Here is a 25,715-nt window from a genome sequence, read left to right as displayed (position 1 = left end):
ACCGGCGGGGCCGTGCAGAGCTTCGCAAACCGGCCGCGGTTGGGTGCGAGCTCCGTGTTCGGGCTGGAATCGGTCACCCCCTTCTCTGCTCCTTGCTGCAGATGGAGCTGGAAGCGCTGCGCTCTATCTACGAGGGGGATCTGTGCTTCAGGGAGCTTAGCCCGGTTTCCTTCCAGTACAGGGTAAGGCAAGGTGAAGGTCTGTGCGCCGCTGCAGCGCGGGCTTCATCCTGAAGTTACTCTACTGTCTTGTCGTTGACGGACCAGCGTTTTTCTAAAACAGATGGGTATTCGATGTGCAGTAAAGGCTAGATCCGTAGGCCGTTGTTTCAGGGTCTTTGGTATGATGATGCTTGATAGCACAATGCTTCATGCACAGGAACCTGCTCCCAGTGCGGGTTTATTGTCCCTTAGCTAGGCATCCTACTTGCAGGTCTATGTACTGCATAGCTAGAACTGTCAAACTGGCTGAAGGAGCCCGCATACTGAGTAATGCTTAAACTAGGTGGTCAGAAATGTCACTTACAGAGACTTTGACATGTAAAGCTCTGAACCTTCCTTATTGCTCAGTTACAAGGTTCTTCTAGTGTCTTGTCCAGAAGCAGTTGACGTGCCTTGTCTACCTGGTAAGCAGGAAATCCACAAAACGCTTTGGCCATGTGCACTGATACAACCTGCTCAGGAAAGACATAGAGGGAATGCTGAGCTTGCGATATGCAGTTAGATTCTGGCATGAAATTCTTGCCAGCTTTCTCAAATTTAAAGATCTGGAAGTTGTTCTGGGGGTGGACTGAGGCAGATCTTTGGATGGCCAGAGAACTTAGGTGATGAAAACTCAGGCACCCATAGGACAGAAGGAAGGCTTCTGAAAATGCCACATCCTTGTAGTGGGAAGGAGGCATCCAGAATAACCTTTTCGTGACTTCTCAGGTAACTTCAGAATACTATCAGTAATTGTAATGAGATAAGTTGATTTAATTAATAGCACTTGAATCCCATCCATGTAAGTGCTGCCTTCCTTCGTTGATAGGACTGCTGTTAGTAAATTTGATTTCCTCAAAAGAGCAAATGTGACATGCCTACAAGTCTACAGTGTATCATTCTACATTTTACTAGCTTTGGTCATTGCTAATTTTTATCAGATGAAGGAAAATTGTCAAAAGTTAGAACTCAATTTAAATACTGTAAAACTTAGTGTCAGACAAAGGCAATCAAGTACCTTTCCCATGAAGAAGAATTTGTATTACAAGAAAGCATAGTGCAAGTAAGTACATGAGACGGTAGCAAGAATTAGTATGCCATTTTTCTGAGTCTCATTTCTCTCACACGTTTCTCATGCAAAACACAGCTGTTTTGTAATCAAGTAAGGCTACCCAGTTTTTAGGTTGCACTGCCAAGAAGGAGCACAGTCATGCAGCTTTCTGTATGGATTTGCTCAGTGTGCAGACAGTACTTTCTCCAGAGAAGAACTTTGTAAACCATACCACCAGTTCTCTTCTTGGCAGCGGTGGGAACTGGACTGCAACACTGTAGATGACGTCTTGATAAATGTTGCAGATTCCTGATCTTTTTATTTATTTATATTTATTTATTTCATCTCTAGAACAGATGCTTCTGAATGTCAGTTAGTCCACTCTGCTGAAATACTGTAAATAAAAAAGCACCAACTTTTTTTTCTTTCCTTTTTCCTTTTTTAATTTTAAAGTACAGTAGCCTTACCTTGATTAGGACTTTTTTTCTGGCTACATTTCATTCCACATAATTTGATGAAACCAGATTTTGCCTATTCTAAAATGAGGGAAATAGGGGAGAATTTTCATGTGGTTTTAGAATACGGACTTAGCCAACTTTGTTGCACTAGTCTTCCAAATCCTTGTGTGAAACAGTTATTTCTGTTTGTATAGTATGCCTTTGGTAGCACCTGTACTAGTTTTAAATTTTAAAAAAAAAATTTCATTTTTTATTTAATTTAACATAATTGTAAGGTTTGTGTATGTAATTTGGGTTCACTAAATTGGTTTGATGTGCATGATTATTTATATTAAAGTGTGCCTTTTTTAAATGTTATGCATCTTTTATCCAGTCTCAGTCAACTGACCTCTTAAATCTTTTACTACTCATTCTTTCTTATAGTGAAATAAAATATCTGTAGGGATGAGATGTAAACATTGAAATTCTTATCTATTGTTTTTGCTATCTTAGGTCACTAATTTATCGTCATCTTCATTTCAATGCTGTCTTGTGGTTTGTTTTCATCTTGCTCTGAGCTTGGATGCACGGGGGAGGGAAGAAGCCTTCATCTTTTCTGTTCTCACATATGATTGTATAATATTTGGCTTGCAGATGGTACAAAGTAGCTTTTAAAACCAAGCGATTTAAAAAAAAAATAAATAAAGAGAGCTTTGAATGTTTCTGCTGCTTTTTCTAGGATGAAAACTGCAGGGTAGACATTGATATTGATGTCATAAATTTAATACTCTTTCTAGATAACAACTTTATTTTCTGACTGATAACTTTATGAAAATAGTTGTTATCTTAAGGAATTTGGATAGTCTTAAAGAAGTGAAAGACTTGCATATTGGCATTGTAATCCTTAATAAGTGACTGGAAACTGTTGATTTATGAAGTTTTTCTTTTCCCTTCAGATAGGTGAAAGTGGAGATCCCAAAGCCTTTCTAATAGAAGTTTCCTGGCCAGAAACATATCCACAAACAGCACCAGTCATCTCAATGGATGCTTTCTTCAACAACACAATGTAAGTATTTATGACAGCTTCATTCCCTAGCCTTATACATGGAGGCTTTTTGGTTGACAAGCTTTTCTTCATCTGTCTAGATGAGAGTTGAGTTTTATGTTTTCTTTTAGATCTTCAGCTATTAAACGAAGTATATTGGATAAGTTAATGGTAGAAGTTGAAGCGAATCTTGGAACTGCTATGACATATACACTTTTTGAATATGCCAAAGATAATAAAGAGTTATTCATGGAAAATCAGCCTGTTAACACTGTGGTAAGTAGATAAATTCAGATTTTAATCTCTTGCTTTTAAAACTGCAAAAAATGGTTATTACAACTCTAAATACTTCATAGTTCTGTCTTTGAGTTGTTAATCAGTATATCGGGTATACCCATGTTAGTGGCTAAACAGTGACAGAGTATGGTGCCACAATGTTCTGTGGTCATAATTGTTGTATTTAATTATTATTTTGCTGTTATACCAGTATGTTTGTGGGCTGCAGTTCTGCCCCACAGAGTAATATAAAAATGGAGACTTGGAGCAGAAGCAAATCTTAAGAGAGCTGAAACGGAGATAAAAGGTGTCTGCTGGGGGTGGCACATTACTGCAACCTGTCTGGGATGCAATGGATTGCATAAGTGCACCTCCAGGGTCTTGAATGAGTCAGGCTGGGTCTGTTTGTGGCTTCTGTGTTGTGTGAGGACGTTATTGGCCACGTGGTGCTACAGATTTGCTTTGAGGAAGAAGGAACAGCTTCCATGTTTGGGAAGTCTGAATCCTTTCAGACTAAATCACACTCTATGATTAAATTTAAAAAGTGTAAGAGGTGCCCTTTGTGACTCTGAAAGGGAATAATTCCAGTCCCCAACACATGTTTTTTAAAACTACAATCATGATTATATGTTGATTAAAGGCTGCAGACTGCTGACTGCATTGCTTCTTTCTGACAGTCAAGATATTTCAATATGTCAGGTTCAGTAATCACACACAGAGATATCTGTGGAACTAATATGTAAAATACTAACAACCATTTTTATCCTTCTCAGACTTCAGTAAGCAATAGTATTGCAATTGGAACTCCTGATGTGCCAGCAAGTAAGAAAAAAGATAAAAAGGAGCAGTTATCCAAAACTCAGAAACGAAAACTAGCTGATAAAACAGGTTTGTTCACTATAATATTGCTTTGTTTGAGCAGTATGAGAATCCAAATTTTATAGCAGTGACATCTTGCTAGAGTCAGAATCAGTATTTATTTGTTTACAGGATAAACTACTTTAAGTCTGTGGTCTCTGTTTTGCTTGTTTTAGATGAATTATTCTTGCCCGAGATGTTAGTTGTGGTCAAAGTGACTTTCTATGGAGTAGGGATTTCAAGATGTCATTGGTTTTGGTTTATTTTTTTATTTCAATTTGGGGCAAAAGTGAAGTTTTCAAAAAATACTTGTGGGAGGAGAACATTTGGGACTTCTAAAAATTCACTTTCAACAAAAGAGGTGGTTTGTTGATGGGCCCTTGTAGATAATTCACATTATTAACAATGTAGTTTCTAGATGAAAGTATTTGTTTTGGAACCCAAAATAAAACATTTAGTTTACTTTGTACCCTCAAAATAGAGGAGCTTCTGCAGATACTTTATGCTTTCAATGAAATGGTAGGTTTTTGATTTGAGAAGCGTTCAATATTTCAACTAATCCTACTGATGACTTTTATGTGTTTAACCTTAATTTTTAATAATGATCTGGATAATACTATCCTATGGCAGCAGTAAGTTGTATCCTATGATAACAATTCCTGCGTATAATTTACCTAACCTAATGTATAATTGGCAGATTAAATGTTGACCGTATAAAGGAAAAGCTGCATAAAATTTTGTTCTTTGACAGAATGCATCATTGCTGGTCAGCCCAGCTCATGTTGGAGTTGCCTTCTAGATTAAATGTCAGATGGACTGAGGTGTATTTATTTAAACAGAATTACTTTGAAGAACAAGATGTGTTTAAGACATTAATATCTATTTTTGTCCTCATGGCTTTGTAGTGGAGAAATTAAGGGTTTTGGATCTTTAGAATTTTGTGTATTGATTTTGAAGAAAGATAAGGATTCCCCTTAGCTTGTGTGTTGAAAATAAAACCTTATTCTGCAGATAACAAAGGGGAGCTTCCGCGAGGATGGAACTGGGTGGACGTAATTAAGGTAACATGACTGTATTATATGCAGTATAATGAAAATACTGCATATGTACATTAAAAATAATTGTACTTATAGCTGAAGAAAACTAATCTGATTTTTTTTCTTGCTTTTCTTCCTAACTTTGTTTGGATTTGACTGTGGTGTCTGATTCATTTCTATATGCGTCCAGCATGTAAGTATTTTCAAGTTATCTTTTTTTAAAATTAAAAAGATTTGCAAGAAATAGTAAGAACTGTTGCTCATTTTGGATTCTATTCTACATATTTCTCAAATGCTTTAAAATGCTTAGTCCTTCTGAATATTAGAGACAGAAGGACTTTGATTCCTCTTTGAACTTTGTTGGTTTAGTATTTCTTTTTTATTTATTGAGCAATTAAATTTTAATTTTATGATGAGAGAGCTTTGGTAGCCAAACGGACTGCAAATATACTGTCTTCATATGGCAACAAGATGTAAAGTAAAGTTAGTGGTGCTGCCAGGTTCTGGAGGACAGTGGGTAAGTAAGCAGAAAAAACGAGCTGTCCCAAGTGGGAGCACCTTGCTGTCTTCTACACGCCTGAACATTCTCTGCCACAACTCCTCCAGTGAATAATTCTTTTTTACTTGCTCCCTCAGCATTGATTGCTTCCACCCTCTTGTCTTTGCTGATTCAGTGGAAATCAGTATAGCTGCTTGACAATTTTGAAAGCAAACTATTTTATTTTACTCAACTATAAGTAATTCTCGGTGTAAGACCTAACACCGGTTCCAGTTGTTAAATAAGAGCAAGTAAATGATAATGGTGGGTTTGGGCAGAGTCATTCTGAGTTAGAAGTGGCTACTTACCTGTAGTGGATGTCTTGGATTCCAGATAGATTTCACAATAGAAGCACTACATTTAATAATTATACACTTAGCTTTAAAAAGTGAGAAATAGTAAGTTAATGTTTCTTTTTGTATTGTGTAAATTTCTATATGGGAATTCTCTCAGAGATGTGTGGAGATACTTCTTCCATTACTTCATGTTTTTTATTTTGGAGAGCTGGTGACGGAGTCTTCAAATTAAATAGAAACAGTACCCCAAGGTTTTTCTGGGCTTTTATGTTGTCGTTTTTTAAAATCAACTTTCATGTTCAGGAAATAGGCTTATTTAGTGTTTAAGCTTAAGAAATAATTTTCGATGCTTTTCAGTCTCTTGGTACAGTAGCACAATCAGTCTGTATTATTAATTAAGTATACATGTGTTCTATGTAAGATGGAGATAATGTTGTTCTTGTTTCCTAATAAATGGAATGGCAGTCTAAACTTTGAATACTTTCTTTTTGTGTCTCTTTTATAGTTAAGCAAAACTGGTTCTAAAGATGATGAATAAAGGACTTTGGTACAAGGAAACTCCACCTTTTAATACAGTGCAATTTTGGGTCACCATCTTTCTCTTAATAACTTTCATATTTGTTGAAGTAAACATTTTATAAAACTCAATTTCCTAACTCACAAACCTAGTCATAGAAGTTTATCTAGAGACTATGTGGTCTTCTTTGGAAAAAAAACCAACAAACTTGCCTTAAATGAAGGTTAGAATGTGACAAAGGATATAGAGAGCCAATGTGGTGAAGTGAATAGTGCTATATGCAGTGTTTATTAATTTATATTTTACTCTGTAGTTAAAATCCTGTTATAGTGAATCCAATGATACTGTAAACATTTCCTGATGTTCTTACTCCAATTGAAGAAAAAAGCACTATAACAGTGATTGGTCACTTGACAGCATAATTCATCAAAATAAATTATTCCATGGAAACAAGACCTTTGTCATTTGTTTATCTAATATGAATGTAGAAGGAGAACATAAAAATTGTTACATTGCAATATAGACTAGAGCTTGTAGTCCCGTTTTCACTAGTTACTGGCTCAAATAGTAAATACTAGAGAAAGCAAGGCCAAATATTGTAGTCTGCTCAAAAAAGAGTGGTTATAGCAGGAGTATGTCTTTATTCTCTGCGATATCCATCCATTAGTCTTTCTCCAGTGTGCATCTTTACAGAAGGGTGGATATCTGAGGGCAGGGAAAAGTGCTTTCTTGCACATGTCTCAATGAGTGTTGGCATTTTGTGGCTCTTTCATTGGAGAAATGGGCCTCCTTGGAGGGGTTTGCTGACTGAGTGGTGGGACAGTAGAAGTCAGCACTCTGCCAAATGTGCTGGGAGAACTTTTTTTTTTCCTACTCTGCTCTCTTGTATCAGAAAGAGAAGTCATCTTTACCATATGAACGCTTACTGAATACAAGATGCCTTAATGTCCTTTATTATTTTTGTTTGTTTTGAGATGAACTTTAATAAATGCCTATTTATCTGCTGTGGTATGTGTTTATTTTTTTTAAATTGTGTATTTCCTACTGCACTTTAAGGGCCAAGTTTGAACTTGCAAAGGATTTTCTATTACAAAGAAAGCATTCTTAAAAATTGGTGGAAGAATTATATCTTCCCTCTTTCAGTATATGTTTGCGTGTTCTTCAGGGTAGCTGTGTTTGTTATTAGTATGAGGGTCAGTCATCCTGCTGAGAGTCATAGGAGAATATGCATTATCTTCAGTACACACAGCAAGTCCAGTGTCTCTTTGAAAGAGTGCACTCCATTGCGCACACTGGCTACAGCATTTGGTGAGGGGGATGTTAGAGGTGCAGGCTGGATGTTCTGATCAGTGGTGCTAAGAGCCTTTGTAGCCAATAGAGGATAGTTTACATGACTGTCATATTAGGACTTCAGTTGATGGAGTGGAAGTGTTTATGCTACTGTGTCAAGAGAGCTTATATGCAACATGCATTAATATAGTTTTCCTAAATTCTCTTAAATTGTTTTACCAAAGGAGAATACACTAAATACATTGCAAAATTACTGCTTGTCTTCATATATATATATATATAAAAAGAAAAAAAGTTACATGAAATGTTGTGACTGCAGGTGAAGGAAAAAAATTGAATTTGTTGTGTGATTTTCACTCTTCTGAAGAGACTGTGAAGAGATCTGAAAGAAATGTGGTCTGTACTGCTGTCATCCAACAAGAGGCTGTAGTTTTTACTGAAACACTTGAGTTAATTCATAAATGTATGTGCTTCCTCAATAAGGAAAATACTATTAATTTTTATAGAATTCTTAATTTTGGAAAGTCATGGTTTCTTTCTGAACCCAGCTTCCATTTAGTAAAAGCTGGTAAAGTATCCAAGGGAGGACTTTTTCCAAATGATGCAGTCTTGCCTTTGAAACAAACTGGAGGCTCATGGGTGCAATCTGAGCAAGAGCGTCTGGCAGGGAGAAGTTGCTCTGGTGCTAGGTACACGGTGAGCCTGTAACAGGGAAGGGCATTTAGCTTTAGCCTCTGCCAGCATCAGAATAAGCAGGACTTTTTCTATTCACGTCTCCAAGGGGAATTGACTTGTCTTTGCTAGTATCCTTGGTGCATAAATCAAGTTGCCATGACGATTTATCTGAATAGATTAGTTAGGGAGGGTGGGGGAAGGACAAATAAGAACGACATCTCTTGCTTTTATAGTGTTGCTCTGTGTAATGGCAAACTTTTTAACCTTGCAAAATGCTTGATTTTTCAGCTCCTAGTCTGCCTATAAATCACACACTCTTGTGAAGATATCCAAGCAATCTCCTCTAGTTCTGTTCGTAAACATGTTTGTTTGGAAGTCTACTTTTAAGGGAAATATTTTGCATGGGGAATTTTTGTATTGGTTCCTTGCTTCTGTGTAAATTTTGAAGGGTAATTTGTGTCATTAAACCATTTCCTTGTATGACATGGTGGTTGGAACACAGTCATTTCAAAAATCTAGGTTGTTGATATTACGGAGAGGCCTGAGCACTGACAACTGAGGGGAGGGGAAATGTAATGATTCTTATCAAGAAAGGCACAACTGTAAATAGAGATCATGACTACTGAGGGAATTGTAAACACTGTTGAAAAATACACCACCACCACCTTTTTTGAAGTAAAAACTCACTACCAGTGGAAAAATGGTAGTTTATGCTTTATTTCAGTAGGGCAAGAGTCTCTTGATTGTAGGGCTACAGCACCTATTTAAATTCATGGGTTTTGCAGTAGAGCTTTTGTTGGCCTGAGAAGACAAGTGTCAATAGCAGTAACAGTAAAGTAGCAAGTGTCTGAAATACAGGATGATTAAAAAGGAATTTGTTGGTTTACAAAATTTTCCATAGTGCATATCTACTAATTGCCTTACTGAAGCACTAGTTGAAAATTTTCAAAAAAATGCTTTTTATTTATAGTGTTGTTGCAGTAACCACTTGGAAATCTCATCTGATCAAGCATAGCTTACTTTTTTCCCTTTTTCAAATTTGTCTCTGAGAATCTTCCCTTGGCACAAATTTGGTGCAGAAAATTGAGATGGCAATACCAATGCTTAAATGAAGTTTAGGGTTTTTAACTGAAATTTAACTTAAAATATTTTTTCTCTTCAGTCTTTTAGTACATATTTGAATTGGTTAATATTCCTAATGCCTTTGAAAGTTAGTTAATTTTAAGCTATGCCTTTTTTTTTTCTTTCAAAACTTTTCTCAGCAGGCTATCATTTTGTGGTTGGTTTGCTTGCTGTTAAGGAGGCAGGGAGTCTCGTTGTCCCCGTCCCCCCGTGTCGTGTGTTGTGTCTGTCTGTCCCCCCCCATTTTTTTTCCCCCTCTGTCAGACCTTGTGGTGCCCTGGAGCACATCACTAGGCAGTGCACTTTCCAGACTCAACTTAGAGGAGCTATTGGCATAGGATGTATGTAGTTTTTGCTATAAAATGATTTGGTATCTCTGAAACACTGTAACCTCCTGTCAAAAATCTGTCCTGCTCTTTCTGTTGTTGATACAGGTATTTGAAGAATACAAAAAAAAAGTATGACAGGGGCACAAGAACTGTCACAATCGCATTGGTATTTTATACTTTATCTTGGATGAAACTTCAAAGAAGTCTTTAGTTGTATTTGCATGATGTTAAATACAAGTTCATTTGGTGCTGTTAGTACCAAGACCAAAGATGCTCCATTGCACTGTAATGTATTGAATCCCAGGGAATAACGCAGACTGCCTTTAAGTACGTTGGGTGGAGGGGTGACAGCTGTGATTAATCAGAGGTGCGTACCTAGCATATCCTGCTCACCCCCTGGGTCAGCCTGGTACAGCTGACACCGAAATCAAGGCTGCTAATGTCTGCAGTACCGCTGCAACTGGTTGTACGTGGGGTGGGTAGGTAAAGCATTGTCCTGGTTTCAGCTGAGAGTTAATTTTCTTCCTAGTAGCTGGTACAGTGCTATGTTTTGGGTTCAGTATGAGAAGAATCTTGATAACACACTGATGTTTTCAGTTGTTGCTCAGTAGTGTTTAGACTTAGTCAAGGATTTTTCAGCTTCTCATGCCCAGCCAGCAGGAAGGCTGGAGGGGCACAAGAAGTTGGGAGGGGACACAGCCAGGGCAGCTAACCCAAACTGGCCAAAGGGGTATTCCATACCATGTGACATCATGCCCAGTATATAAACTGGGGGGAGTTGGCCTGGGGGATTGCTGTTCAGGAACTAACTGGGCATTGGTTGGTGAGTAATTGCATTGTGCATCACTTGTTTTATACATTCCAATTCTTTTATTATTGTCATTTTATTATTGTTATTATTGTCATTATTATTTTCTTCCTTTCTGTCCTATTAAACTGTTCTTCTCTCAACCTATGAGTTTTACTTTTTTTCCCAATTCTCTCCCCATCCCACTGGGGGGGGGGGGAAGGGAGGGAGAAGCTGTGTGGTGCTTAGTTGCTGACTGGGGTTAAACTATGCAAACGTGCCCAACTGATGAGCAATTAGATTTTGGTGAGTAAAAGAACAGTAGGAAAAAAGCCAGCATTTCTTCATATAGGACCTTTGGTAGAAGTGCAAACATATGGAGGACATACTCCTTTCATCTGAGGCAATACAAGTGGTTTTGGGTTATACTGTGAACTTCGTGCTGTGAAAATTGTGGAACTGGTCTGAACCAGAAACAGTTCCTCTTTGGAAATTGTTCCCTTCAACTATGTTTTGTGGCTTACAGTATGGCACCCTAAGCACTTGTAGTTAACAGCAGAATGAAGGGGGGAAGAAATGTTCATTCAACAGAGAAAATGCCAGAAGTGTGAGAATACTGGGTGGATTGGAGGAGGAAGTGGAGGGGGGAAAAGCATCCTCATGTGCAAAACTAGAAGAGCATAGGGGCTAAATCTTCATTGCTGCAGGACAGTACAACAAAACAAAAGCTAAGCATATGGTTGTAGAGCTATAAATTCTGGCATGAGGTTGTGTTATGGTAAAAGACAAGAGGATTATAGATTTTCTTTGTCACTGTCACCTTTTCTTTCACCAACATGGGTTTGGCTTCATCTCAGAATGGGGACTGCTACATGGTTGTGAGAGTAACTTCTGTTTGTCTGACTTACGCTTCCTGTTATTCTCTTTCTGTGCCCATGGAAGCAACCTCTGAAAGTCTGGTGTACTCTCAGAAATAAGTTAAGACAAGACATACTGACTAGGCACTGGAAAATCATGTTAAAATACTTGATGTGGGTGAAAGGAAGAATTAACTGTTTTTCTTCTCTCTCCTTCATTCAGAGCAAAGTGAGGAGTGACTCCAAAGGGCTGAATTACACAAGACATGAGAATCTATATCCAGACACTGGTGTCCTATGTCAGACTGAAAGTTTGTCCGTCTAGTTTAAAGTTTTACATAGCTATCCCTTGCTACTGTGTCTGACCATTCATGCTTGTGGTTCCTACAGTAGGATGTGTTTTAAGTATTTGTGTTTACAATACAGCAGAAATTTAAAACTCTTACTGTGATTGCCTACTGAAAGTTGCTTATGTTATGAAGTGGGATAAAGTCACAGCAATGAGAGAGAAAGCCAAACTATAACTGCACAGCCTTAGTGGAGAGGAATGGGGTTTTGTGCATGTCTCTGAGGGCATAATTTCTTCTGCAGTATCTTTATTACCGGTAATGATCAGTGAAAGGGAAAAATCAGTCTAGGATGAGTTTGGAAGATATCATTCAAGAAAAGAATCTTTTCCTTCTCAAACAGTTATCTGTTATAGTGTCACTGAGAGGCGATAAACATAAACAGTCTTGTGTGAAGTCACTTTTCAGAGCAGGATCTTACTTTAAGTCAAGTGCCTCTGTCAGTAACACATTTTCTGATTTCCTGCAGGAAAAACAAACGTGAAGAAAGCATTACTATTGAAAGAGCTGCTGTCTCCACTGTAGGAAACTATTTGATCTCTACTTATAGGGAAAACTATGGTTCAATTGACCTTGAAGAGAGAGATTTTGTAATAGTACAGGAAAAATGTAGCAACCCATTGATAAAAAGTACATAACCTTTATAGAAGGTTAACAAATTTGCACAGCATTATCAGGTTGTTTTCTCTGAAGATCAGCACTAGAATATTACCAGGTTTTAGTTAGCTGGCATACAGCATGACTATGATTTTTTTTTTCCCCCCCCTCATGCCATATGGCTTTAGATGATAAAAGTACAGGATGTAGTATAGAAATTTATTTCCTAGATTAAAATAGTGCTAAAGTTACAAATCCACTCGAAGGAAGGAAATCAGTCTTACTCAGAAGTAAAGATGTGCCAAAATTACAGCTGCCTATGTGATGTTTATATGAAAAATAATGCATAGGAAGATTTTCTTTCTGTGACTACATGTTTTTGGGGGTTTGTTTGTGGGTTTGTTTTTCTTTCCCTGCCCGCCAGTAGTGTCCAAGCAGATGCTTAGTGCTTTGCTTCCTAGTGTCCCTGTTAGAAGGAAAGCGGTACAAAAACCTGAGTTTTAGTATGCTAATAAATCTGAAAAGGGAAGAAAGTTTTCACTTTGTAGAAGTAAATAAAGTAACAGAACTGTCCCTGGAACAAAGTGGACGTTTGAAACAGGATGACCAGGTATAGAGGCAAATGAATTTGCTTTAATAAAACTGACTGGATCCGAGTGGCTCTAGTGCCTGTTTCAGAGCCTCCATGCAGTGGATCTGTGACATATAAATGCATATGGATAATTTTACATTGACTATATAGCTACAGTCCATGTGATTAAGCATTGCTTTCAATAAATTTGTGTTACAGAAGTCAGTGCAGATTCTAATGTATTGTTAATGAGCCCTAGTTTCATTCCTTTTCATTTGATGGAAGGAGAGGAGATATACTGCTTACTTCTCTGGGATGAAAGAAATCTACGTTTGCTGTCAACGAAGGCTACCTGGACTTGGTTGACAGGCATTACAATCAGTCTGAAAGAGTTAAAAAAGGTGAAGTTCTAAAAGATAATTGTAGTAGCTTATATGAATGTGGATCCACTATTTTTGTATATCCTTTCTTTGTTAACTTGCTTATTGTGATGTTTAAAATGCTCTGAGTGCAAGCAGATATGTTAGCTTATTAGCTAGTGTGTGTATGTGTCAAGTAACTGTTCAGTCAGATGAGTTCCAGAGCAGTTACCTTGTCTTTCCTAATTTCATGGCATGATGAGAATTCTCTTAACTCTTTTCATGATGCATACCTACAGATAATATCCCTCCCCTGGTTTTCTTCCCAGCATGGGCAAAAAATGGTACTTGGCATCACTGCGTGTTTCCTTCATAGCTGTTATATAAAAAGGTATTTTGTGTGGGGAAATTAATATATATAACTACTGGCTGGTGCTGATGCCTCACACCGGAACTAATTAAGATAATTTGTGTCACATTGCATATACTATAATGTGCAAGCTGCAATATGTCTCCCTCCTAATTTATTTTCTCCTGTTGTAAATGTGTATACTTGAGGCCTCTACTACAACCTCTGACTGGTAAAGATTGGGCAGAATCTCTTTGTGATCATCACAGTAATCTTTGTTCCACAGACACAAGCCCTACTCTGTTAGATGCTGTATCATTGAACTCAAAGCAAGGGTGGTCAGTGTCTTGCAGGATCAGGAAATGGGGAAGAAACGTATTCTATGAGGAGACACATGCTACATATGAAAAGCAAACACTGAACTTCTTTGTGTATCTGTTCAGGGAGAAAAGATGACAGAAGTATTGAAGAGGTGAACGGAGGGAGGAACAGCTTGAGGTCTGGAGCCTTAAGAACATGGTTGGTTACTCTTCTAAAAAATACAGTTGATAAACATAAATTGTTTCTCCACATATTAAAACATCTCTAAGGTACTTTAAAAGACTATAAAATATTTTTGAATTTATTAATGATAAACAATTGAGAGGAGGAAAGAATGTCACCAGAAGAAAGTTATATACAGGAGCAAATCTGGAAATTTTGATTTGAAGCTGTGAGATTCTTGTATAGCAATCAAATGCAATTTCCATTACATGAAGAGATGGAGACAAGTCTAAAATCTAGCTTCATCCTTACTGCCAGATTCTGGGTAGTTTAATATTTTGAGCGTTGCAAGCTCAAAATCTTATCTGCTGGAAGGAAGGGTAGTGCACAAAATTTGAAATTAGATATACATTTTGCACATGCAAATTTGGCTCATCGGTATTTAAATCTCCAACTAAAGTGTGTGTCTTGTGAGCAGAATGGTTAAAATGTGATTTGCCACACTTGTGCACGTATGCAGAATCTTGGTAAGGTGCATCATTACATCACATTGCTTAAGTTATGAATGTACAAAGTATCTCCTCTGTAAGAACATCTGTCTTATTTGAGAAATATTTATCCTCTGACTTAAAGCTTTTGTTGCCATCAAATACAGCAAAATAATAAAAAGTCATTGCAGTTTTGATTACAACCCCCTAATCTCATTATACTTATTGGTACTAGAAGCAGAGGCAGAAAAAAATGTATTAATGGAAGAATTCTATCCTCAATTGTACAATTGCTGTAAAGAAAAAGGTTGTAACTCCAGCTGATGGACCAGAGGTGGGGGCTTCCAGGTGGTGTCAGAAGTGATCACCACAATGTTTTACTACATCTGGAGATTTTGAAGAAGTGTCAAGAGATGAGACATCAAACATTTGCTGTAAGATTTTCAGGATCTTTTTATTTGATTTTGGAATTCAATTGAATTTATATTTTTTGAGTACAGTAAATGTATTACTGGTTTTATTATATAAAGAAAGGGCATATTGTAAACCTCAAATGCAAAAGAATAAGGGATAGTGAAGCAGATTCTTGACTGATACACACTATAAAAAACCTGTTAGGTTGGCTTTTGTGCTGTATGTAAATCAGGGTTGTATTTGTCTCCTTTGTATATGTATTCCCTTTTTCATTGCTTTCTGTTTTTTTTTGTTGGGTGAAAGCCTGATGATCCTGTCATCCCAGCAATATTATGAGAGAAAAACTTAGAATTAATTAAAGATATAATTGGAAGAATGAAACTTAACTGAAATAATGCAAAAGCAGAAAATGTTATGTGTTCCATCTCATGGGGAATCAAAAGAGAGAGTTCTGACTGAAAAGGCAGTGCAGACATGATAATCAGGCAGGTGTTACTCAACACTTTTGGGGAACTGGCAAATCATCAAAAGAAAATATAGCTGGAATTCACTCTAACAGAGAATCAGACTCAAACATTTCAGATGAGCAGGATCTGTTTAATGTGTCATCTTCATTCCTCAAGCATAAACCTGCCATTGAATGTGACAAAGAACTGCAGCTTCTTAACCAGTGGTACAGACAGGATGAAAATTTTGTTTCAAGCATTTACAAACCTCAGCCTACTAGGTTAGTGCTGAGTTCCTTCTGTTCAGAAGTTGTTTGGTAAAGGAATAAACATGGTTTTCCTTCCAATCCATTAAGGAGATGAATTTATTCTTCATTAGTCTGAAAGTGGTCGTCTACTTTAATCACTGGAAGTTTTATTGCTGAGCACTTGCACAAAAGAAATACTAAGTCTGAAGAGTTTCCTTCAACATTATATCCCGCAGATTAATAGTATCCTTATTTAAATGAGCAGCAGTGTTTTTTCTCATTATAGTATGAAGTGCAGCATTAGAATGTATCATTTGAAGGAAGATTTCCCCCAGATCTTTATTAATGATGCTGATAACACTGTCATCAAATAGGCGTATGAGATTTTATCCCCATGTTAGAGATGGTGTAACTGAGGCCCAGCTGAGATATATATTTATTAAAACAGAGGTATTAAGACTTAAACTTGTATCTGCCCATCTGCCAAACTGTGCAGCAATTTGGTAAGCTAGAGCTGCACTTACCTGAAGTAATGGTGTTCTTTAATCATGTTTTATGATTAGAGCAGCTTCTTAATTTTCCGGTATGTTCTCACAGCTTGTCTTTTACTCATCTTCATAGCACATTTTACAGGGATATTTTCAGCAGTGATCTGCACACAGGCAGCAAGCTAAAAGCAAATGGCTGAGGTCTTTCCAGAAAGTACTCAAGATATATCAAGAATATGCTCCACTTACTCTCAGGGAGGAAGCATCTGTGGAGCTACTTGAGACAGGTGAGACTAGAAACCCAAAATGAAGAGAAGGACACTCAGCTGGAATGATCAGCAATACATTACTTCCTAAAAGAAGGAGAAAGTTTAGTTTCAGTAATAAAATAAGTTAAAGGAGTTAGAGACATCACTGGTTTTGGCACTCCTCAGAATCTTGTGGTAGGACAAGCAATACTTAAGTGAGTGTTACTGCTGTAATAAATATGTAAAATAGACAGAACTTCAGACATTACTCTCAATAACCCTAAATGCCTTTTTCTGTTCAATGTACTGTTTAGTCCACTTAAACATATGTAACTCCTTCTACAGTCTGCAGGCAACTCTTTAGGGTCTACTAGAGGAGCAAAGAGCCTGGAGTTTGGCCAAACAAAATAAAACACATGCTGTGAAATTCTGTTTAACTGCAGAGAATAAAATTACTACTGCAAAATAACCTTAATAATGCAATAATAATTTAACAGCAAACCCACGCATGTAATGAGGTTTTTTACAAATAGATCTTTTCTGGTTATCATATGAAGAACAAAGGAAAATCAAATGTTTTCTCTGAGGTTCAGGGGGGTTGTGCATCAGAGCTAAGAAAGTAATCTAGTACTTCTTTCTGCCACCCTTTCACAGTGTGGTGCTCATAGTGCTCAGATGAGCAGTTAAATTATTTAGAGATTATAAAGCTATTAGCCTTCAATTCAGTAAAGAAAGTTGCTCCTTCTGGGATATCTTTGGAGTTATTTATGTATTTGAAGACTACCCTGTTGGTTACTGGTTAGTATGAGTTACATCAATTTAGTTCTTAATCAGTCCTTGTGGTAATTTCCCTGTTAATCAGAGTGGTTTGTTGATGTCCTTGGCCTGCCCTCCATTTTGTTGATACCTTTCCCTAGTGTTTTCTAAGTAAACGCAGGCTCTTATGCCAGAGCCACACTTGGTCAGAGATTATTAATGCCCTGTTCCATAAAAAGAAAAAAATCTTTGAGTTTAGCACCTAGAATGACACAGGTCTTTTCTTGTATCCATAATCATGTTGTGATGTGGACATTTCCACACTCTTTAAATTCCTCTCTCTCACAGCATTATTGTCTTGTAACTTTTCTCCATCACTTAACATGTTTTTCATTATGTTACCCAGACCAGTTAACTAAATTCCAATCAATAATTTTGTTTTATCAGAGTTTGTTAGATGTTTTCAAGGTTTATAGAAGGGTCTGTATTGCTGCAAGCATACCAAGGTCTTTATTGCCATCCTCGTGTATGCTATGCTCTCTTCCAGCATAATCTTTTCTTAAATCATTTTGATGGTAACTTTTAAAAAATGGATTTAAGAGTTAGAACATTTTTTCTCTCTCAAGTCTTGCAGCAAGAGGTTGATCAAGGATTCAAGATTCGGGGCTCTCCAGAAGATCACTGTTACTGCTTCAAGAGGAAGACCTATGACTTGGAATACAACCTGTCAAGCAAGCAGGCTCCAAAATGTTTTGACATCCACCTTGTGAAAACAGAAGTTAATGAAGTATGAAGCACATCAGAACGTCACAGAAAGTATCCATGCACAGGTATGCCTACCATCACTTTCCTTTATTCACCTCTGTCCCAGATGCTGGGGATTTCTTTTCATCATGTTCTAGAGCTTTAAAGAGGGAAAAATTGAACATCACAATATTTTTTGTCTTGTCTTGAGTGTAACTATGTATTTTTAAAGGTGCATCTTAAACCTGCAGTAATTTTATACTCCCAAGTCAGGTGCCTTCACTCTTTCTTTAAATAACTTCTCTAAGTTCCCTTCTTTCAGCTTGGTTTTCCCACTTGGGTGTTTATTCTGATGTTCTTTATCTCTCTCACTTAATCGGCTGCAGTCTTCTAAGACTTCCAGAAGACCAGTCTTCAGTTTGCTTTGCCTGTCACCTCAATTCTCAGTATTCAGGAAAAGCTATACAGTGGAGAGTCCATGTCACTTTAAATCCTTAGAGAGGCATGCTGAGTTAGAGTGATATAGAAGGCTGACATGTCATTCTTAATTCACCCTAGATACCCAATTTCATCAGCAATCCTATCAGAAATGGTGGGATTGCCATGGGATTAAGTCAATGTGAATCTAGAATCAAAATCTTATCAGCAGTTGTTAATTTATGCTTAATTAAAATCTGTATGTGCTCATTTATTGCTCTCAATTCTTTGAGTTAGTAACAAACTTGGCTGTGTCTTGCAAATCTGAGGAAGCCAAGAAAAGTATTAGGTATGGGCTAGAATACTCTTTTTCTCTTAACTGTAAACTGAGATCTAAGTGGACTCATTCAGCACTGGGGTTTTGGGGGTGTTTTTTCTATTGTATGAACTCACAGACAGAACGCTGTATTTAATCTGTTGAGAAAAGGTGTAACACAAGATATGATATGTCCATTTTTGGCTTCGCTTTATCTTAATTCTTCCCTTCAATCCTCATCTTAGATCACCCTTCTTGTCTGTGGGTATGTGCTCTGGGCTTTACAGGTTTGTAAAACAAAAAGTCCATTATTGAGCCCAAACCTGCTCTGTGTTTTGTTCCTGTTCCCCTTTATTTCCTCTTTTGCATCTCAATGAAACGGGTTTTGCCATTGCTTGTCTTATCCTTCAACATACTCAAAGCATGCATGAAGGGATATTATTTTCTTTTCTTGTTGCAAACCTAAAATTGTCAGGTAGAAATAGTAATGCACAAGCTATCATCTAGGGTTGTTAGAAATCAATTTAGTACGACTTGTGCAGAAAGATGTATTTATCAGTGTACTGAATATAACACAGACATTACTTCATTGTGTCAAGAATTATCACTGGTTGCCTTCCAGTATGTTTTGATTCAACTAGTTCCCATGCTTGAGAGGCTTATTCTCTCTATTTAGCTTCATCACACCAATATATATAAAAGAAATGTAAGCTAGGGCAAAGATGGAATTGGACGCATGAACAGCAGATCCCATTCCTTCTACCCTGAAAGCCTACGCAGTGACTTGCAAAAAATTGTCATTGCCCAATTCCACCAGTCAGCTCTTGACAAGGACCTTATCTGAGGGAAAGCAACAAAGATCAGAAGATGTAGGAGCTGCAGACAAGAGCCTGTTTTAAGTACTCTGAAAAGTTACTTGTATTTAAGTGAGTCTGAAAACAGTCTTGAGAAACATGGGCAATTTACCTGGTATGAACTGAGATGTTTCTAGTCAGCTGGCAGACAGCACACTGCTTACCATGTGAGGAAAGTGTTTACAACACATTTTTATTTTATTAATAGAAGAACTGAAGAATAATTAGAAAATCAGCTTGGTAGATTTGGGGAAAATTAAATGCTTAAACTAAATTTTGCCTTTCCTATTAATTTTCATATTCCTTTGTCTCCATGTGACACTTAATATGAATATATAAGATCTATTTTTTGTTTGCAACTATACAAATCTGTTGGGTTGTACACTAAATGTCATATTAGAGACTTTGACCTCTATCTTTGAATGTGCTTAGAGTTAACTAGGGCAGTTGAAGATAATGGCATATTTTGTGTGTACTTACAAAGGGCCTGTCTCTGCAATTTTATGAAGAATTTGTAGATAGGGCAACTGGTTTAAGAACATAATTTGCATATTAGGTAATTTTCATGTGTACTTTCAATGTCATTATGAAATAATGGTGTTTGGGTTTGCTGTTTATGGGTCAGGAAGAGTTGTTTATTTACTTGTAAGACTGCTGGTAGTTTTGTAAATAAAGGAAAATGAAAATGTGTTTAGCAAAGTCTTTCTCTTTTTCTGTTTACCTAGAATGATCAATTCCAAGTTTTCCCCCAAAATGCTAAACGTCAGGAGGAAAAGGAAAGTTTTTACAACGGGGATGAGGAAATTCTGGCGTACGTTCAGCAGGGTCAGGCTCTGCAAGTTCAGCAGCAAGCTGCCATTCATTTTGTTTGTCAGCACAAAGCTAAGTAGAACATGGTGTGGTGGAGAAAACTTGGAATATCTCACCTGTCTGTAAAAACTGATGAGGTTTTTCCTTTAGAGAGTAGCTGTTTGCCTTTTTTTTTTTTCCCCCTTGCTTTCCAACCCCCCAAAATAAGTTCAAAAGTATATGCGTGATTCATCTTAATAATACCTCACCAGTTTATCAAGGGAGTCCTCCCTACAATCCTAAGAAGGGACACTGTTTTCAGTGCTGCAGGAGCAAAGAAAGATCCTCCAAACTTGTAGCCAGTCTGATGTAGGAGAATGATTTCTTGACACAAAATCTGACCATACACATGGTCTAGAGCTTGGGATTTGAAAACAAAGGATTTTTCTCTGCTGCCTCAGTGTACTGCCACCATTCACCCTCTCTTACTCCAACTTGTCTCAGCGTTTCAAGGACAGACAAAACACCTTCCCTCTCATACATCTAATATATGCCTAGATACACAGATATCAGTATCTGAGAGGAGTCAGTTACATACATGAGAGGAGAAGCAGTCTCTGTCTCCTGAGCTCGGCAGATGAATGCCAGAAGCATGAGATTTGCTTATATGTATTATCTTAGCACAGAACTATGAGTGTTGTAAGCAGGTTGATACAAATCCGTTCTGTCCCCAGTCCATGATACACAAGCAGGAAGATTCATAAATTTACAGATTAATTAGCCAGCAGAGACCACATGGAGGATCCAGTCCTACATGTCTACAAACAAGTCAGTCTGTACTGTATATGACTTCTTAGTTAATGTAAGATGCAAACATGTGAAGCAGCATAAGGGGAGAGGGAACTAATTAAAATAATTCTAGGAGAGGTTTCTAGGGTATTTCATCCATTGCTTAGAATTCCAAGTAAAACTACATATCTAGTGAAGAGCTTCTGATATAAGATTCTTATTTGTACCTGAAAGCTGGATGGTTTCCTTTTCAAAAGGAGGAAAATATTAGTTAGAAAGAAATGTCTTTTATAAACTCCACAGTTTTCTTTCAGAATGAAAGTTGTGATGTAAAATACATGCCTGCAGCTTAGTGTCATGGTTTAACCCCAACCTGGTTATTTTTCCAACAAAACAACTGTAGGTATGTGTTTCAGATCAACAAGTAAGCTTCTGAAAAAAAAATTATTTTAACACAGGGGTGCAAGAGTTATAATTTCATTTATTGGTGCCACTGGTGAGAGCAGAAAAGTATGATTAATTCTAAGCCCCTGCTATCAGATTGCTGATGTTTGCAAAATTTCAGTTGTTTCAGCTGGTAAATGTGTGGACTTACATGGTTTGTAGGTAAGCTATCACAGATTTAAAAGCATATTTTTCTTTTCCACTGGAACTAAACTCCTTGTAACAAAGAGTCACCAGGGTTTGAGATTTGTGAAATAATGAATATTTTCTGAATTGTGCAAACAAAATGTTTTTGAGAAAGGACATCAAACTTTAGGCCTCAAAGTATCATTCAAGAACAGAAATCCAAGCGAGTATTCTCATCAAAAAGAATAGTGTTCAACTAGTTCCTTATTTTATTTTAATCAACATTAGGTGCTGAAAACAGATTTCTGCCTGGACCAAACCACCCATCTCTCTTCTTCTCTGAATTTGAAGGGAGTTCAGTTCTGGCAGGAACCTTGGATCTTCCTCGTTTCAGGATGAATGTGTCAAGTTGCAGCTTAAAGCTCTGTTCTCAGTTATAATCATTACTCAGCTGGTGTATTTCTGTATGTTTTAAGAAAAACATAGCAACCTGGATGTTGTTTTGTTTCGTGGTGGTTACCTTTACCAGTAGTTGCTGTCCTCTGGAGTGTGCATTACCCACCAGAGGGAGCCGAAGCCAAGAACTGCCAGATTTTCATAGAATCATGGAATCGTTTAGGTTGGAAAAGACCAGTAAGATCATGGAGTCCAACCGTAAACCTAACACTGCCAAGTCCACTACTAAACCATGTCTCTAAGCACCACGTTTACACATCTTTTAAATACCTCCAGAAATGGTGACTCAACCACTTTCCTGGGCAGCCTGTTCCGATGCTTGATAACCCTTAATATAATAACCCTTGATAATCTAAACCTTCCTTGGTGCAACTTGAGTTGGCTTTTGAATTCCCAGGGGGTTCCCTGGTGAAAGTCTGCTCTTACACTTCACAGGGCTTTGGATTTGGGCATCTGTCCTCAAGTTAGCTTGGGAGCAGATGGGGACTGGGTAGGAAATCGGTGCACCTCCCTATGCTAAGTTATGACCTCTTTTGGGAACTGTCACTTCAGCATCAAAGCAAGCAAACCAAAACCTTGTGATGTACATGTCATTGTTCTTTGGGTTTTATGTATGCTATTCTTTGTAACATGAATAAGGACACCAAAATTGTATAAAAGAAATAACATTGAGAGTAAACTAATTATCCATGAGAAAATTAGGCCAGGTAGAAGCAAAGGTGAATAGGTTATCTGTGTCTCTAAAAGGAAATCTCTCAAAATTCCTCACTACAAACAGGCTGGAGGTTATGTCAGTTTAATATATAGCAGACATTGTGTTTATCAAGAAATAAATTGGCTGAAAAAGGATAGAAGGTGTAGTTCAAGCATCTTATGTGTTGTGATTTTGTTCAGCACAGAAATATGTGTCAAGTGGCTAAAGTGTTTATTTTGACTGAGAATTTTGGAACTAAAATTTGTTTCCAAACTCGCCTATCTTCATTTTTCCTTAAAAATCACAGTATTTTGACATATTCCAATTTATCCGAATTCATGGTGATATACTGAAGAATGTTCTGATTTTTTTACTCAGCCAATTTTTTATCCAGTTCAACTGCAGTGGTTTCTTAAACGTATAGTGATAGAAGCTTGTTAAGATTCAAGCCGTTTTTTAATTATATCAAGCTATGTTTTCATTATTACATGTAAAAACCCCAGGCCTGTAAAATGATTTAAAATTAAGTCTTAGTGCTGTGGTGAACAGGCTAAGAGCCTGACAAGTCCCATAAAAAGCAATCAATTAAAAAAATATTATTGAGAATGTTGATATAACTGATTTATTTATCGATAAACATGAGGAATTAACACATACATCTCTTTGTCTTGGGTGTGCCAGTACTGACACTGGCAATGATCAGGGAACTCCTTGGGTTTGGTTTTTTTTTTATGGTAACCAACTGGTCAAGGTGAGAGGGATTTTACTGTTCTTGGTTTTGGTTTTCTTTCTGTTCATTAAATCACAAGATCAATTTATATTTCATCAACTTTTAATAAAAATCTTCCTTTGACTTAAAGGACAGAAGGAGTGCTGGTCTTTCTGGACAAATGAGCTTCTTCTCATGTTTCCTTCTGCACTTGGAATAAGTCATCCACAGAGAAATAAGCAGGTGTTGAGACATGGAGATTAACAGCTGAAAGGTGGTAAGGAACAGCTTCTTATACCATTTCTGAGTTGTAGCTGACCACAAGAACATAAACAGTCTTTAGGAATAGGTGGAGTTGACTTCTTTGTACTACAAAAGACAGGAAAGCTCACACAGTTAATTTTAGCTGAGCCATCATATACAAAGCTGATCTTTATTGCCTCTAAGCTGCTTGCTACTTGCGCAAGTCATTTGTAATTTTCAGTGCTGTGGCATCCTTTGACTTCTGAAAAAAACCATTAGTCTATTGGTAATAAGAATTATGACCAATGGGAGACATTGAAACTTCCCTAGTTAATAGTCAAATTTGCTTTCTACACCTCCAGTGGTGGGTAAACAGCCTATTAGACCCCCTATAGGATTTTTTTCCAAATTAAAAATCTCGTCATACAAAAATGGTAACAGTCACATCAAATAACCTCAATTTCAGCTCAGGTTTCTGTTCATTGACAGTATTTTGTCATGTCCTTCCAAGGAATGTACAAGACAGTTTATATCAAATTATTGTCTAATGGATTTCGCTTTATGGCTTCCTTAGAAGCTGCCTTATATACTGGAGCATGAGGTTTTAATAGATTTTTTTCTTTTTTCTTTTTTAATGTCTGGATCCTATCTAACTTACGAAGGGCTCATTATCCATATTTCAGCATTTCAGAGAGGAGGACTTACTTCTGTATTTATTTTGCTGTCAATTTAGTTAAATAATGGCATAACTTGTCTGGATTTTTAATAGGCATTTTCCAACATAGCAATGGGAATTAATCTGTCAAATACAGTAAATAAAAAGAGAAATGTAAAAATTTCAAAAAGGTTAGCAAGAAACTCATAAATTTGAAAACCAAAACAAACCTTAAATTATGCAGCTTACAATAATACCTCCTCAGCAGTGGCTGTTGGATAAATTACAGCGCTGTATGACACTTTGAATGTGCACTTCAGGGTTTTCTTAATTAAAGAAAATAGAAGGGGAGAAAATCTTACAACTTTTTTGGAAGAGGAGATATGTTATATTATAATTTCTTTCAGATGCAGTTAACTAGCTATAAAATGACCCTTCACTTCTCTTTTTTAGTTTTCTTGGATTACTTTTTACAGTCCTCCTAATTATTTCTGACAGCTTTTTTTCTTCTGTCTCTGCACTTCATTCCCGCTGTTATTTCAATCTTTGTTTCAGTTCTCTCTCTTGTTTGGGTTTATTTTTCTCTCTTGCTTTGTGTGGGGGTGATACTTTCATATTCTCTGTTTTCACATTTGACTTCCCTTCCTCTCAGAATTTTATTGCCTCATACTTTATTCTGAGGTCAGGGAAGGGAAAGAAATATATGCCAGCTGCAGACTCAGGAAACATACTCAGCTCTGTGTTTGAACCTGTACTTTTTTTTTATTATTTCAGGGTTTTGATCTGATGGACTCATGCCAGTTGCTGCATGAAAGACACATTTCTTCGGCAGATACTCCTATACGCAGGGTTTGCTCCATACTTATATCAAGAAATTCGGTGAAAGATTATATTCTATGTGCTTATAGAGTAGTAGGAAGTATTTGTCACCAATGAGAATTTAGGGTTAAAAAATTCCTCTTCATAACTCAACTGAATATCAGCCTTCCATCATTATATTTTTGTGAAAGTCAGGTCTGTTGACAATTTCTTTATATTTACTCCATTGCTCTATAATTGATGTATTGTCATTATATAATCCAAATGTTATAAGGGATTAATCCTAAGGATACATTTTGTAGGTATGAATTCCCTCGTCCCTTCAACAACCTGTTATATCTTCCACTAACAAACTGCTACTCAAGTACTTCTTCCAAACATAAGTTGAAGGGCATTCTTTCCTGGTTTGATATGCCAATCCAGCATGCAGCTTTACACAATGTTTGTTGAGATTGTCAAACTGAAATTTCTGAGAACAAGATTTGTGCTAGTGCAGTGCAGGAGTGTTCTCTCAGTTGGTGTCCTACTCCCAATATCAGCTGGGAGTTTGT

At 37.1% G+C, this 25,715-nt stretch overlaps 1 protein-coding gene across 5 annotated transcripts; it reads left to right on the top strand.

Moving 5' to 3' along the window:
• Positions 1-84: 84 nt before the first annotated feature.
• On the top strand, positions 85-20,188 carry RWDD4 (RWD domain containing 4). 5 transcript variants are annotated; one of them, XR_774516.1, is made up of 10 exons: positions 85-182; positions 2,645-2,754; positions 2,865-3,009; positions 3,783-3,897; positions 4,879-4,928; positions 5,095-5,097; positions 13,982-14,057; positions 14,792-14,943; positions 16,239-16,392; positions 17,736-17,818. XR_774516.1 is itself a non-coding variant. In XM_010569988.1 (7 exons), exons 1-7 carry the CDS (start codon positions 102-104, stop codon positions 6,274-6,276), a joined length of 537 nt encoding a protein of 178 aa, XP_010568290.1. In that variant the 5' UTR covers positions 85-101; the 3' UTR covers positions 6,277-7,185. The 5 variants fall into 5 exon arrangements, 2 of the variants coding, with proteins under 2 accessions (XP_010568290.1, XP_010568289.1); XR_774517.1 differs by lacking the exon at positions 16,239-16,392 and having other exon boundaries at positions 17,736-17,819; XR_774515.1 differs by lacking the exons at positions 13,982-14,057; positions 14,792-14,943; positions 16,239-16,392 and adding an exon at positions 20,166-20,188 and having other exon boundaries at positions 17,736-17,939.
• Positions 20,189-25,715: the final 5,527 nt, after the last annotated feature.

This window comes from Haliaeetus leucocephalus, unplaced genomic scaffold (assembly GCF_000737465.1).
Source record: "Haliaeetus leucocephalus isolate CR32 unplaced genomic scaffold, Haliaeetus_leucocephalus-4.0 Scaffold284, whole genome shotgun sequence".
Lineage (NCBI taxonomy): Eukaryota > Metazoa > Chordata > Aves > Accipitriformes > Accipitridae > Haliaeetus > Haliaeetus leucocephalus.
The sequence above is the reverse complement of the archived record's forward strand: the minus strand, read 5'-3'. Positions and strand labels throughout refer to the sequence as shown.